Below are 16,819 nucleotides of genomic sequence, written 5' to 3'. Positions count from 1 at the left end.
TCTATTGTGTTTTGGATAGGGTTCTATTGTTTTTTTATTCTTAATAAAATGTAGTGAGTGGTGTGTACACAGCAAAATCGCCAGTGTTAAAAAAGGTCAAATTAACACTCAGTGTTTATATAATCCACACTTTGAGAGTGTGGATTATATATTCTGTAACAGTGAGTAATCCAGGCAGAGAAGCGGATCCAAGTGCAGTGTATATTTAATGAAAATAATACAAGATAAAACAAACCAAAGTAATCCACAGAACGAGGGAGGCACAAAAACAAAGCATGAAACAAAGACCGACACCAAACAAAGGAAACACTAGGGCTTAAATACATAGAAACTAACAAGATAACAAGACACACCTGGAGGAACTAATTAAAACTAAAAACTACAAAACATGGCACAGAACAAGAAGTGACAGAAAAGTTCACAAACACAGGGGAAACACGGACTGGGATCGTGACAGAGCCCCCCTGGGCTAAGGGCAGATTCCAGACGCCCCAGAGCAGTCCAGGAGGGCGGAGGCGGAACAGGGGGTGGGATGGAGGGCCAGGCCCGTGAAGGGGAACTGGACCTGGGCCGCGGAGCTGAGGCGGCCAGGGAGGCGCTGGCAGGGCTGGGAGGCGCTGGCAGAGCTGGGAGCCACGGAGGCGCTGGAAGCCAGGGCGTGGCAGGCAGGCAGGGATCTCAGGAAGATCACAGGAGTCCATCTTGGACGAGTTAGGGAACTCAGATACGCCAGACGGGACCGGCTCGAAGCACACAGGAACACCGGACGGGTCCGGCTCGAAGACCTCTGGAAGGCCGGACAGGACTGGCTTGAAGACCTCTGGAATGCCGGATGGGACCGGCTTGGGGAACTTTAGAGCAGCCAGCACATCAATAGCCTCAGGAACGGAAGAGCAGTGCACAGCCCAGACACACCCTAATGCAGCAACCACCACCAGCAGAGCAGCCTCAAAACGAAGAGCTTCAGGACCAGTTACCTCCGGCACCACCGGACTCCATGGCACCATGGGTGTCTGCCAGGCTTGGAACCAGACACCTGTTCCAAGAACACACCATCTTAAGAGCTTGCTCTGGACTGGCGGCCATCTTGCGAACGGGCTCAGGGCTGGCCACCATTAACGTGGTGTGAGCAGGCTTCCATAGCCGGTCCAGCTCTGTGGTCAACGGAGCCTGGAACCTGCTGCCTCCCTCCAAAAAATAAGCTTCCTCCACGGTGAAGGGAGATCCACATAAAAGAAGAACATTCTCCAGACATTGAGCTAAGGACCCTCGAGGACCATTACGGTTGAGTGTGCAATAGTAGTAATCATTAAGACTATCAAAAAACAGTTCTATTAGTACACAGTCCGGGTATTGAGAGAAATGGGCAATGTCCAGGAAAGTCTGTATATGGTCCTCGAGGGAAGTGTTGCCTTGATGGAGTCGGGCCAGACGTGCTGCTGGATCCATGCTGTGGATAATACAATACAAGATAAAACAAACCAAGGTAATCCACAGAACGAAGGCGGCAGATAAACAAAGCATGAAACAAAGACCAACACCAAACAAAGGAAACACTAGGGCTTATAAAGTGAAATGCCACACAACCACCCCTTTAAGTAAAAAGTTTTATAATTTTCTTTTATTACATTAAAGTGCTCCCCACACATAGACTTTATTGGGTGCGCAAGGTGAACTGCATGTTATTTCTGAACTTGGACCGATGCGTAAAGGTACACTACACTGTAAAAAATGGCTAATAATTGCATTACTTTCACAGTCATTTTACAATAAAAAACATAATGAAAAGTTCATCATACTGTGATTTCACCATAACACCACAGTGGAGTACATTAAATGTATATTATACCATGGTCTATTTGAATACTTGATTCTGATTGGCTGGAAGGTGTGCATTAAAACCCTTTAACGCACGGGTAGCTCCAGTAAGTTTGTTTACATTTGAAATTTAACTGACAAAATCACTGTAATTTTCACCTGTTTGATCTAAAATTTCACTGTAAACATCAATAAAACATTTAACTTGGCAAATGACCATGGTATAAGCGGGATAATCCACAGCTAGCCGTGCGTTCAAGGATTTTAATTCCCCCCTTTTTGTATAAATTGTTTTTATAGCTAGCCGTGCGTTAAAGGGTTTTAATGTACGACGTGGAGGCCAAGAACCACCCGACGCGAAGCGGAAGTGGAGCCCTACAGGCTGTGACAATATGATTTATGCATAATGCGGCACGAGGAGGAGGGACTCAGTGTCTGAAATGATGCAGTCTTGTCTGTCAGAGACTATGGTTGAAATGCGTTTTTCTGTCTCAGACTGAACACTTGAACAATTAATCTTCATTCTTTTTTTCTAGTCTCTGCATTATCATGTACTTTTATTTGGTCATTTATTTATTTTGTGTTACGAGATTTGCTTAAAATCATTCTCACTGAAAATCTAAATGTTCCTCTCTTTTGTTTAGCTGCTGTGTTTGGAAATGTCATTACACCAGACAGAACAGTTGTTTCTGCTGAGGAGGGTTCAGATATCATATTGTCCTGTAGTTATTCCTCTGCATATTATCTTTACTGGTACCGTCAGATTGACAGATTTCAACCTGATTTTATTGTTCTCACCTACAACAGTGAAAAAGAAGCTCAGCTGTCTGATGTCGATCCAAGATTCTCTGTTAAAGTCACAAAAGAGGAACAAACTCACGTGGATCTTAAAATCTCATCTGTTAAAGTCACAGACTCTTATCTGTATTACTGTGCCCTGAAGCCCACAGTGACAGAAAACACATCAGCTCACTACAAAAACCTTTTCCAATGACACAAAATAACAAACACAGAGAAAAAGACACTGGAGCTGCCAAAGTTAGTTATAAGGATATCAGAAAAATCAAATAAACCAAAAACATCAGGTGCAATACATAATACAGATTCATTTTGTGCAGATTTACTTATTGAGCCTACATTAGTTCAGTTAATTACATTTGTTGATTTTTTAAAGAACTGAGAGAAAAAAAACATCATACAATCTTATATCCTAAAAAACTTACTAAAGCCATTGTAAAGAATACTCACAGACATATCTGGCTGCATTGTTCATTTATTCAGCAACTAAATATGTTTAATATTTGTAACTCATATAACATGACAACAGAAAAGATGGGGGGGGGGAGTTCCACAAAAACTGGTTAAATACAACATTTGACATTGTTTTAATTTGACCTTATTTTACCTATGTAATACTTGTAAGTAACCAAAAGAGGGCACTATCTACTCAATATTATATTTAAAAATACACAAGCTTTTTTTAGATACACACAAGCTCCTCCTCTTATCATACTTATAATAACAAAAGCAAACATCTCTTGTTGATTGATTCAACACATATCAAAACATATTCAGCATTTACACAGACATGTTACAGAGGTTGAGGAACATCTTTCTTTTTGCACTCTTCATTCTCGGTGCGTATTGTCATAATATACAGCTTGTTCATATAGATTATTTATGTCTGGTATCAAAGTGTCAATCAAATGATTTTACATTTTCACAGGGTGCCGATTAGAGGACAAAGTTGATCAGCCAGACAAATTAGTTACTGAAACTGAAGGACACTCAGTAACATTACAGTGTACATATAAAACATCTTCGGTACAAGAAGATCTTTTCTGGTACATTCAGAGAGTAAATGACTTTCCTAAATACATCCTGAGGAGAAGTAAATATGGAGGAGATAATGGCAGTGAGTTTCAGGAGAGATTTCAGTCTGAAGTGAAGTCAGATTCAGTTCCTCTGATCATTCATGATGTTTTTGTTAGTGACTCTGCTGTGTATTACTGCGCTCTGAGGCCCACAGTCACTAAACACACTCAACACTCACACAAAAACACATTTCTCCAGCCTGTGCATGTCCCATTTCAATTATGACACTTTTAAACATTTTTTTAAATGCTATCACCAGTCACCAAACATACACATTATGCACGGTAAAAAATCTTTACTCCCCAGTAGGGTCCAAAATTCTAGGACCATTATGAAAATCCTTCTGTTTCTTACTTTTCATTACAGTATCAAGATTGGGTTCATTATGAATACAACTTAAGTTAAATGTTGAATTAAAAATGTACTGGATTTCAGAATTTGGCTGAGTGCTTGATCATAACTTTTATTTTTCTATTCATTCAGAGAATGGATTGATAGTGTGTTTAATGGTTTGTTGTGTGGGAGGTTTTGAGTGTGTAGTTGTACTTAATTCAGATATTGCTTGTAGTATGTTGGTAGTATGTTGCTATCAGGGGCGTAGCTACATGGTGGCCATGGGTGGCCACGGCTCCCCCTGAATGATGGATGGCCACCTATCTGGCCACCTCTGTTGTGCGAAGCAGTTTTGAGATGCGTGTCGGAGTTTACAGAGTGCTGCGCAGATCATTTAGCGAATGCACTGAAAGTAACGTGAGAACATTACTCTCGCGTTAATATGATGTCATACGCTGACGCACTGACGCAAACAGTCTGAGCGCTATTAGCTGAACAGAAAAACACACTCCCTGCCAGAATCGCACTGCCTTCGCGTGCGCGCGCGCGTGACGTCACTCGATGCCACCGCTGGTTTACAAAGGCGTTTCTGGTCTGTAACTCGTGTTTTTCAGTAATCGTTGTGAAAATGTCACATTCTTAGACAATGTAAGCAATATAGGAATATTTATGTGATTGATTTTAACTTTGTTTAAATGTCTTATATTTACATACGGATAATAAGCATGTAGTGGATAGAAATAACGTTGGATTAAACTAAATTGACTTTCTTGTTGTTCCAAATGACTGTAAACAGTAATGCATTACTGTCTGATTCAACTCAGGAATCAAGGCAGAAAATTACATGTAGTTGAGGACACACACTGTAAAGGAAGCAGACACATCTGACAATATAAAATAATGTATAAATTGTCAAATTGAAAATAGAAAAAAATGGTTTTAAATAGCGTACACTGACATTTTTTAAACGGGTAAAGACAAATGTTGATCATGCAGAAAGATTTATTGATTTAAGTTTAAAAGGTAATGTAACATGGGGTGGGGGGGGGTATAATGCTCTCTATAATGCTTTATAGTAATGATAGACACTTGTCTTTTTCAGGAGACAGACTACAGATCGAAAGATGTCACCAGCATCGGTTTTTATGTGTCTCTGACATTGCAAACCTGAGATCTGCATAGGCGGAGTAGGCAAATGCTAGGGGCGCCAAAATGAGTGAAGACTTTAATTATAATTCATTATCTTAACTCGTTATTAATTATGTCACCTAGTGTGATCTGTGCAGCTAATCTCACTCCCAGACTACAATTTACATTATGTTGTGTTCAGACCATTATGTTCGCGTTCCTTGCTCTTTATTATTCGCGGGAATAGTTATTTTCGCGTAAGGCAAATTTCTCGCCGGAGTTGAATTTTTTCAACTTGCACGTGTAACCGGCACTACTCTCCCCGCGCGGGCCTCGAACCGTCGTCGGTCCGGATGGGAGATGGGCGCTCTAACGAGGAGGCTAAAGACCGCAGTCTCTAGACTAGAGCGTCTCTGTTGGTCGGGGAGTGAGGTTTACACACTGCGCAGCTCTTCACTAGCTGGCCTTCGTTACACACGGAAGACGCGATACACGCACGTTCGCAGCCCGTTTCCCGTCATTCACATTGCATCTATTTCTTTACAGTGACTGTGTAGGGAAACTCCTATTACTGTATGTGGCCTCGTGGATAGAGTACGTATTTCGCATTTTGTACTTCTCGCTGTTTAAAAGTTCGAACCCCGCTTGGAGCAGGTTGAGGTAGGATCGGTTACACATGTCAGCCACGTGCAAACACCAAACCATTTATACAAAACTTTTATACAAAGGTGAGTTAAAAAAAACATATCAGATGTGAAAAGGTAGGAAACAAAAAATGTTGCAATATAGAGGTGCAAATTATAAGTTACAATTTCTTATTTAGAACCACTCTACAAACTTATTTTATGAGAATATAATTTTATTTTATGTACGTGAATTGTTTTTTGTGAATGTATATATATAATTTGTGCACGTGAATTAGATTTTATGCATGTGAAACTGGCTAAACAAGTGTACATCTTGTTTTATGTGTGAATAATTAATGAGATCAAAATCGCTCCATAAAGTGTGTGGCACTATAGCATGTGCCATTTATTTAAGAAAATCCAAAACAGCATTTGCGCAGAGGTTGACAAAATGTATAAAAACAATGCTTTTTTTGCTTTTTAAATCATCTTTATTTATTAATTTTATATAGGAGGGGCGCAATCTTAAATCTTGCCTAGGGCACCAACAGAGGCTGGGCCACTCTCTCTTAATTTAAAACCCTTACGAAAATTTGTTTTTGCTACAGTTAAAATTGAAAAACCATTACATTTACATTTAGTCATTTAGCAGACGCTTTTATGCAAAGCGACTTACAAAGACTTAAAAAAACATGGTTTTACTACAGTTAAAACAAAAAAACATTTTTGGTTTTGAAAACCATGTTTTTTCTAAAAACCATAGTAAACAATGGTTACTGTAGAACCATCCTGTAGTACTGTGGGTTATTTTCGTAAATGAAGACGCTTTCTCGCGAGATCTGACAACAGTGATCGCTACTAACTTTCAAGTCTCGCGTTGCCAGAAGTCTCAGTAGGGCTACAGTTGATATTTTTAAAATATAGAACATGATAAGATACATCAACAATCGCTGCGCTAACTGGCCAAAGAACGAAAATGAACCAGTCTTGACTATACGTGGGCTACAAATAGCTGGTCTGAATTGGAGCTAAATCGTGGCTACGCACAAAACATGTCAAAGAAATTAAACCAAACGCCTTAAACACTGTTGGTTTTGTTTACATGATGGACTATAATACATCATACAAGTTTTTTTGGCAAAAACGACATGTAAACAAATTTATGGTTATTTGGGCTAGAAGTGGGTTACTCATAGCCGGACTATATATGGTCAGGGGTGCACATAAGTACTCATCTGGTTCTCAAGAGAGCACCTGGAGATTCGGTTTGGTGCTCACATTGCACATAGTGTGACAAATTATTTTAGATTTTTTTTAGATTTTAGATTCAATTTATTGTCATTGCGAAGGTACAAGGCAACGAAATGTGACCTCTGCATTTAACCCATCCAGAGAGTAGTGAACACACGTACCCCCGGAGCAGTGGGCAGCTATCACTGCAGCGCCCGGGGAGCAAGTAGGGGTAAGATGCCTTGCTCAAGGGCACCTCAGTTGTTACCCGCCGGCCCTGGGAATCGAACCGGCAACCTTCTGGTCACGAGTCCGACTCTCTAACCATTAGGCCACAAATTATATTTACCTATTAAAAATAAAAGTAAAATAGTAGTTACTTTTTAATGAACAATAAACAAAATAATAAAGTGGGATACTATATTTATATTACTTTAAAGTACACTTAAAATACAATGATAATGTATTTCTTCTTGTTTTTCTTTTTACATTAGTAAATATTAATTTTCAACACCAATTTTGAAACCTAAAACGACAACCTTTTTGGTTTTTGGCAGGTTGCTGGGAAGCGCACTCGCGAACGCACATGGAGACTTTCGGTGCGGAGCTAGGATCGAGTATAGCATAGAGAAACACAAGCTGCGTGCAAGTGTCAAGTTTAAACAGCTTGTCCTTTTAGAAAGTTTAAGAGAAGCGGTGTTTTGGTAGACGTGCAGCGCAGCTCAGTTCCAGACATTCACAGAGGCTGCGCGTGCCGCGCGCTTCTCTAGTAACGAAAGCAGAACCAACAAAGGCGGAGCTACCAATAGCCTACTCACCGGTAACAAACGAGATATCAGTGATTTGGCAGCATTCAGTACAAACGGAAATCTTATCCAGTATTACATTTAGTCGGTCTAAAACAGTGATTGTGCATCAAAAGGTTTCAACCATGTCAGTACGCAAATGAGCGTTCTAAACTTATTTACACAGCGCATTTTTAATTTTGGTTGTGCATGCGCACCTGCGCACCACTTATGCGCATCCCAGTCTATACTTAACCGAGACGTTGAAATGACGGCTATTGCTTGCTGGGAGCATATTGGTCAGACAAGCAGAATACAGGGCCTAGCAAAACAGAACACCAACATTATTGCAATTTCTTTCCATATTATTACAATTCTTTATTGTTAGAATGATACTTATTGATTATTATAAAATAACATTGCGATTATAAAATAACAGTGCTAAAGTAATTGTATGTATTAAGTAATTCAAAACAGTTGTAAATGTACCTTTACCTATGCTTCTAAGTATACACGGGAATATCCTTACCAAGATAAAACAGATGTCCTCTTGTATAAAAGTTCAAATCACCTAGGCCTAACTATTTTTAAAAAAGATAAGAAATTAAGAAAACGCAAACCACGCAAACCGTGTCGCATTTGACTTGTCTTGCCGATCGTCTGCGCAGAGTCGCATGAAGTTGAAAACACCTGAACCTTATACGTCAGTCATTGAACTAAGATTGCGATTGGCCATGGACATTACAATTGACCAAACGAGCAATATGGGATCTCATAAAGCAGCACAGTGTCCTGTTTGTGCACAAGCGTATGTACTTTCTTAGCGCTCGCGCACAGAATGGCGTTTTGTAAAAGCCGAGGAAATGAATTTGTTATCCTGTTTGCGGTCAGTACATTCAGTACTTTAATACACTGCAGAAGTTTTCTACATTTGTCTGGGACACAAACAACCAACGATGAAGGGGATACAATGTTATCTGATATGTCAGATCAAGAGGGATTTGTTGAGCAGTTAGCGGATTTTGACTACCCCATTGATGACGACGTAGTCTCTGGTATGTAATGCACTTGTGCATCATTGAAGTGTATATGGATTCAAAAAGGAATTCAATGTCAGTTACGAATCGCTTTCATTGTAATGCAGATGTAACTAGCGATGAAGGGGATAAAACGTTATCTGATGAGCAGTTAGCTGATTTAGACTACCCCGTTGATGACGACGTCGTCTCTGGTATGTAATGAACTTGTGCTTGATTGTGGTGTATATGAAGAGTTGGTTACAAAATGAAAACTGCTTTTAAAGATTTTCAAAAATCATGTTTTTTTTCTTACTGTGCATTCCAATTAATATCAATAAAACTGCAGTTTGTTTGTTATGATTTAAGCCATATAAATAACAAAAAATATATTGCTAACTAACACAAAGCAGAATAAAAACATGATTTAAGCCATATAAATAACAAAACATATATTGCTAACTAACACAAAGCAGAATAAAAACATGATTTTTGAAGATTTTTAAAAACAGTTCTCATTTTGGATCCAAACTCTTCATATTGATTCAAAAAGGATTTAAATGTCAGTTCCGTATCGCTTGCATTGTATTGCAGATGTAACTAGCGATGAAGGGGATAAAACGTTATCTGATGAGCAGTTAGCTGATTTTGACTACCCCATTGATGACGATGTAGTCTCTGGTATGTAATGCACTTGTGCGTCATTGTGGTGTATATGGATTCAAAAAGGATTTAAATGTCGGTTACCAATCGCTTTCACTGTGGCTACAGTGTTTTTTCACCTATAAAACAGGAAGATTTAATTAAACTTATTGCATCTACTTTGTTATTAGACCCCATACCAACTAAATTATTAAAAGAGTTCTTACCCGTTGCAATTGAGCCCATTTATGACATTATTAACTCATCAATTAATCTAGGCCATGTCCCAGGACCCTTTAAACTGGCCGTCATTAAGCCTCTTATCAAGAAACCAAACTTAGACCCCAATGAACTAGGAAACTATTTACTGATTTCAAATCTCCCTTACCTGTCTAAAATACTAGAAAAAGTAGTGTCCACTGAGTTGTGCTCTCTTACAAAATAATGACATACACTAAAAATTTCAGTCTGGCTTTAGATCGCATCATAGTACTGAACTGCGCTCGTTAAAATTACAAACGACCTGCTTATAGCATCAAATAAAGGTAACATCTCAGTCCTAGTCCTGCTTGACCTTAGTGCTGCGTTTGATACTGTAGACCATAAAATACTTCTAGATCGCTTACACAATTATACCGGTATTCAGGGACAGGCACTACAATGGTTCAGATCTTACTTATCAGGCAGACATCAATTTGTCCATTTTTAAATGGGGAATTGTCAAATCAAATGCAAGTAAATTATGGATTACCTCAGGGATCGGTTTTAGGACCCTTGCTATTCTCCATTTACATGCTGCCCCTTGGAAACATTATTAGAAAACATGGAATTCGCTTCCACTGTTATGCAGATTATACTCCGCTATATATCTCATCGAGACTAGACGATTCCTTCCAGCTATCCAAATTGGCAGAGTGCACCGAAGATGTAAAACATTGGATGACTTGTAATTTCCTTTTAAATTCACAAAAACAGAAATATTACTTATCGGACCAAAGACATGTGAGCAGAATATTTCGGATTATAACCTGCAAATTTAAGGCTGCACTGTTACTCCAACAAATACAGTTAAACACCATGGCGTTATATTAGACAGCAACCTGTCATTTAAAAATCACATCTCAAATGTCACAAAAACGGCCTTCTTCCACCTTAGAAATGTTGCCAAATTGTTAAATATTTTATGTGTGGCTGACGATGCAGAGAAGCTTATTCATGCATTTGTGACCTCAAGACTTGACTACTGTAATGCACTGCTTAGTGGTTGTCCTGCATCATCAATTAACAAACTACAGTTAGTTCAGAATGCAGCTGCCAGAGTTCTAACCAGGTCCAGAAAATACGATCACATAACCCCAATGTTATCAACCCTTCACTGGTTACCCATTAAGTATCGTATTGACTTTAAAGTTCTTTTAATTACTTATAAAGCCTTAAACGGTTCAGCCCCTACCTACATAACAGAGCTTCTACCACACTACAACCCATCACGCTCTCGAAGATCTCAAAACTGCAGACTTTTGATAACACCTAGAATAACTAAATCCACCAAAGGGGGTAGAGCTCTCTAATACGTAGCACCTACACTCTGGAATAGCCTTCCCAATACTATTCGAGGGTCAGACACACTCTCCCAATTTAAATCTAGATTAAAGACACATCTTTTCAGCCAAGCATTCACTTGCAAAATATGCTAAATAAACCACCGGGTGACTGCATTTATTAGATATTATTTACTAGAATAATCTTGCTTGTTCTATAAACACCATGCACTGTGCTGTTTTTTTTCTTTTCTTCAGTTTTTCTCCTTTAAAGCTGCTTTGGAACAATGCACATTGTGAAAAGTGCTATATAAATAAAGTTGAATGCAATTCATTGTATTGCAGATGTAACTAGCGATGAAGGGGATAAAACGTTATCTGATGAGCAGTTAGCTGATTTTGACAACCCCATTGATGACGATGTAGTCTCTGGTATGTAATGCACTTGTGCGTCATTGTGGCGTATATGGATTCAAAAAGGATTTAAATGTCGGTTACGAATCGCTTGCATTGTATTGCAGATGTAACTAGCAATGAAGGGGATAAAACATTTCTTGATATGTCAGATCAAGAGGGATTTGAGCAATTAGCTGATTTTGACTACCCCATTGATGACGATGCCGACTCTGGTATGTAATGCACTTGTTCGTCATTGTTTTGTTTAAGGATTTAAATGTCTGTTACAAATCGCTTTCATTGTATTGCAGATGTAACTAGCGATGAAGGGGATAAAACATTATCTGATGAGCAGTTAGCTGATTTTGACAACCCCATTGATGATGACGTCATCTCTGGTATGTAATGCACTTGTGCGTCATTGTGGTGTATATGGATTTAAATGTCTGTTACAAATTGCTTTCATTGTATTGCAGATGTAACTAGCGATGAAGGGGATAAAACGTTATCTGATGAGCAGTTAGCTGATTTTGACTACCCCATTGATGACGATGCCGACTCTGGTATGTAATGCACTTGTGCGTCATTGTTTTGTTTAAGGATTTAAATGTCTGTTACGAATCGCTTTCATTGTATTGTAGATCTGCAGAGCAGTGCTGTAACACCAGAACAATTAGGAAACTCATCTGAAGGAGGCTGGGCTGCTATGTCTCCAAAGCTGAGGTGTGGTGACGATTTAATGAATTTGCAACTCTTTGGTTCAGGTGTGGACCAAGTTGAGCTTTGTCGAAGGTAAGTTGGGAATTCCTGTTTGGTTTTGACTTATTTATGGTGACCATTTTGGCAGTGAATTGACTATAAATTGTTTGTATACTGCACTGTTTATTTCCTGTCAGTTGGGCTCAATATAGGTTACTTAAATATCCTATAAAATCTAATTGTTGCTTTTAATTTTATGGAATTCGCCATGTTTTCACAGTAGCCCTAAATGGGCAAACTACTCTACGAGTGCGTTATATTCTTCGGCAAAGAAGCAAAAACACGATGACATCTTGAGCCTTTTGCCACCTTAGTGCTTTGAAAGGGAGGGATGCAGTTAGCCATTGGTTGCAATTTGAAACCTCACCGCTAGATACTTCTAAGAGTTCACTGGACCAATGCACTTGACTTTTAATGAATAAAGTGTAACAATATACAAAAGGGTGTTGAATCAATGTTCTAAAATGGGCCACATGCCAGTGTTTTTGGCACAATTTATCCACATAATCTGTACATTTGTTACTCCTTGGTTGATTCCAGTGCATTAAGATAATTGGTCTTCCGTTGTAATGGCAGACTTGCAGATGAAAGGCTTTACATTACATTACATTAATTTCAGTATTGAGTCACCTTTAACTTATTTCTCACAGGTAATTCTGCACCTGTTCCTCTTGGCCATTTGCCACCTGATTGTGGACTCACTTCACCCACTCGTGGAGGTCTTGTTTATGCTACACCCTATGATGGATGTGGTGTTGCACAACAGGTATTCATATTTAAATTGCTCTTTGTGTAAGGTTAAAAGCTATAGATCCAACTTGGATGTTTGTGTTTTTCAGGGAGGGAATTATTTCATGTGGATGCTATGGCAGGGTAACCCTGTGGTCCTCTCTTGTCCCATGACCTAGTCCTTTGCGACTGTGACCATGTCTGGATACCAGCCTCATTTTCTTTTCCACTCGCTTACTCCTGGAAGCCCAGTCCAATCACCTGATACATCAGCTGCAACCACAGTGCTGCCCCCATCGGTTCCCTCAACAGTCCTGCCAGCAATGCCTCTGGGATACCCTCCATACCACCTATACCCTAATTACTATTACCACCATTACTTTAAACCTCATCCCAATTTTCCCCATACACTGGCACCCACTGGCAAACCAGACACAACTGTTACACCAGCCTCTACAACACTAACCCAAAAGCCACATTGTCCTTTCTATCTTTGTATCTTTCTACCTCTGATGTCTGAAATAAAGTCGAATGAGAATTAAATCATTTTTCTGATTGTTTAAATTTGAAAGTGTTTCATTTAGGCTAAAGCTTATAAACATGCCGTTAAAGATGGCAAAATATTGTGCAGTGCCTGGTTGTGGAAGAACAGTTGCTGCATAACCTTCCTTCTGATTCCGACATTAGTAATACGTGGTTGAGGTTTATTTTTAAAGACGTTCCAGCTCACGTTGGTAAAACATTGAGCGTTTGTTCGCTTCATTTCACCGCGGATTCCTTTGTGAACGAGGCACAGGTCTACGCTGGATTTGTGGAGAGAATAAAATTAAAAAGTGCTGTACCGTCGTTATTGGATCTGATAGGAATGGCGCAGCAATCTTATGCGAGTAAACATATTTGTACTTGCGTCACTATTACTTAGAGATCGCTTGATATGCCCTGATAATAACCCTATTCGCATGGGATTAGTATTACCTGGGGACCTCTAGTCATTTGTAATAATTGCAGAGGTTGTCTGTGATCTTAATCCATTGCGAATCAGCTATGCCTCTAATTTGTAAAGTAAAAATTCCCCCACAAATGACCTACCATATTTTGACGAACACCGAGGTCCTGTGATAATATTAGTCCCGTGCGAATCGGTATCTCTGTGATTTAGCGGGCTCATTTATCATTTTTCAAGGTTTTATCCACCGTTTGCGAATAATGGAGGCTGTTTTGAAGTGTTTTGGGTCATATCCATACCTGCCAACACTGTCGTTTTGGCCGGGAGTCTCCTGTTTGTTTATTTATTATGGAAACTCTCGTAATATTTGAGACCCACGATCGCAGTGATCTACTGTCCGGTTCGTGATCACGGGTCTCAAATGCTGACAGGTACGATCATATATCATTAAGCACCATACAACTATATATAGGCTATACAAACTGTAAGCAAAGCCTTGCCATCACATCTGGGAAATAAATCTGTAAATTTGAGTAAAATCACAGGCTTCACTTATCCCGTGCGAATGTCACATGAAATACAGATGTGGGGAGGTAATTTCTAAATCACACGGTCACCAGATAATACTAATCCTGTGCGAATAGGGCTAATGTGTAACCTAACGTTACGTCTCTAACCAAATTCACAGAAGGATCCAACTAAATTTACTACGCAAACTGCTATCCAATCATAGCAGTGGGCGTTTACTTCCAAGTATTCAATGCGGCATGCCCATTAAAACTGAGCGTTTGTAGAGCCGGCCTCATAACCCGGGTAGAAAATAGCCTATTATTTATTGATTTTGATGTTTTTTAATGTTAAAACCACGCGAACGTCATAAGTAGACCTCAAACAACAGTATGAAATGATAAACAAGGCCAGTTCATGACACCTTTCAGTTTAATTTGCACGCGTGAAGAAGAGCGAGTGTTCGTGTTTTTTAGAGGGGTGACTGTCATCAGGACATTTCTTGCATGGATGTTAAATAGTTTGGTTAAAAAAAGTGATTTCATTTTGTACGAGCACTAGGTATATGGGTATATGTGTATATATATATATATATACTGTATATATATATATATATATATATATATAATGCTATATAAGCCAACGGGTTACGTTTATTCATATTTTGCTTATAGTTTGAGTGAAAGACGTTGTATTTAATGTATTTTTCTCTGTGACATTTTGTATTGACATTAAAATGTAAGAACTTTAGTCACTTTATTTGTGCAGTATTTTTCACAGCTAACCAATTATAAGATTTATTTAACAATAAATCGTATTTTACAATGGAGAACAACATAAAAAAATATATGTGGATATATATATATATATACAGTATATGTGTATATAGTTCAGCTATTTATGACTACGCCACTCCAACAGGGGCGGAGCCAGGGGGTGGCCAAGGCCACCAACATGGGGTGAAAAAAACGGGTCACTGAATACAAAATCAAGATCCTGCCATAGCCATCCCAGTTCCCTGACCCGAACCCTATAGAAAATGAGTGATATGAACTGAAGAAGAGGGAGGACCAACATTTGAAGGATCTGGAGAAATTCTTTATGGAGGAATGGACTCAGATGACTCTCAATGCCATCTCAAACCTCATCAGACTGAAAAGAAAACACTCAGAGCTGATTTTCTTATAAATTAAGGTTGCGGGGTGAATTAAATACAAGGGTGCCAATAATTGTGGCCAACATATATGGAAGAAAAACATTTTTTTCTCAATGTGATATTCCCCCACTTAAAATTGTTTTCCTTCAATGAAATGTTGGAATTTTGTAGATTTTTTAAGTAAAAGATTAAAAGGAGAAACTATGCAGATTTATTTTTACAGCCTTCTTTGCTCATATTTACCAAGGGTGCCAATAATGGTGAGCAGGACTGTATATTATAATAATAAATGTGTAATGACAATCCTCACAAGTCTTGAAATAACAGTTATAAAGCGAAAATAATTTATTTATTAATGCCAGGCTCAACTTACAGAAAATTGTATGTACACAGAACAACAGTAAAAAGAATGTACAAATAATAATAATAGGCTAATAATGATCAAGTAGAATAAATAAAAAAGCCAGAGGAATATATAAGTTTAAACAAGGCTGAAAGTGTAAGACAAGAATTATGTCTTATCATTTAAAATTATTTTTGTTGTTTATGCTACAAACAGAATCAAACTCAACTAAATAATGACAATAGAGGATTATTATGTAAGTATTTATGTGTAAAGGATATCAAATTAACAACGTATTTAATCTTAAAGTTTGAGTTGCGATATAAAAAAATNTATATACCCTCATGTTTCTTTGTCCTGTGCTCGTATATTGCATTGTGTTTGTGTTCATGTTCGTGCTCTCACCCGTGTTCCTGTTCCTTGCCCTGTTCGTGGTTTGTGAGTTTTGTGTCTTGTATTATTTAAGACGTTTGGTCGTGTCCTTTAGTTTAGTTTATTGTTCTTGTTTTCTTGCGCTTGGGTTCTTCTGCCAATCCTTGACATTTCTTTTGGGGCGATGGTTGGTACTATGTATTTTTATTTATTTAAAGTAGTTTAAGATACGGCAGCAACATAAAAAATGTGAATAAAATGAAGGGGGATGAATACTTTTGCAAGGCACTGTATCTTATACTATACAGCAGTAGCAAGTTTAGGTCATCACAGAGGGCCCTGAGGGTTCGCTACTGCTATACAGTATACACTCTTTAATTTTTCCCTTTTTTAAATACATTTTTAAAGAAAATTGTGAAAAGCGCTATATAAATAAAATTCAATTCAATTGAAATTTCTTTCATTTCTGGAATTAGTAAAGATGACCAATTCTGAGAATGACACAAACGTACCAAATTTTGCTTCTCTGACACCGGTCTCTCATGTCTGACTGCAATTCATTGGAGATGAAACTTTCCTAAATGGTATGCTTAAATGCTTGAAATCTGTTTTGTAGA

At 38.5% G+C, this 16,819-nt stretch overlaps 1 protein-coding gene across 2 annotated transcripts; it reads left to right on the top strand.

Annotated features, from left to right (window-relative positions):
• Positions 1 to 1,344: 1,344 nt before the first annotated feature.
• On the top strand, positions 1,345 to 15,620 carry LOC130554203 (fibrinogen-binding protein-like). Of its 2 annotated transcripts, none has more exons than XM_057333705.1 (10): positions 1,345 to 1,486; positions 8,940 to 9,026; positions 9,406 to 9,492; positions 11,340 to 11,426; positions 11,516 to 11,623; positions 11,702 to 11,788; positions 11,867 to 11,953; positions 12,032 to 12,180; positions 12,799 to 12,915; positions 12,989 to 15,620. In XM_057333705.1, exons 1-10 carry the CDS (start codon positions 1,363 to 1,365, stop codon positions 13,055 to 13,057), a joined length of 1,002 nt encoding a protein of 333 aa, XP_057189688.1. In that variant the 5' UTR covers positions 1,345 to 1,362; the 3' UTR covers positions 13,058 to 15,620. The 2 variants fall into 2 exon arrangements, with proteins under 2 accessions (XP_057189688.1, XP_057189689.1); XM_057333706.1 differs by lacking the exons at positions 1,345 to 1,486; positions 12,989 to 15,620 and adding exons at positions 3,914 to 6,475; positions 6,544 to 8,850 and having other exon boundaries at positions 12,032 to 12,182; positions 12,800 to 12,912.
• The last annotated feature ends 1,199 nt before the right edge of the window (positions 15,621 to 16,819 follow it).

This window comes from Triplophysa rosa, linkage group LG5, assembly GCF_024868665.1.
Source record: "Triplophysa rosa linkage group LG5, Trosa_1v2, whole genome shotgun sequence".
In the NCBI taxonomy this organism is placed as follows: domain Eukaryota; kingdom Metazoa; phylum Chordata; class Actinopteri; order Cypriniformes; family Nemacheilidae; genus Triplophysa; species Triplophysa rosa.
This window is presented reverse-complemented; position numbering and strand designations above follow the sequence as displayed.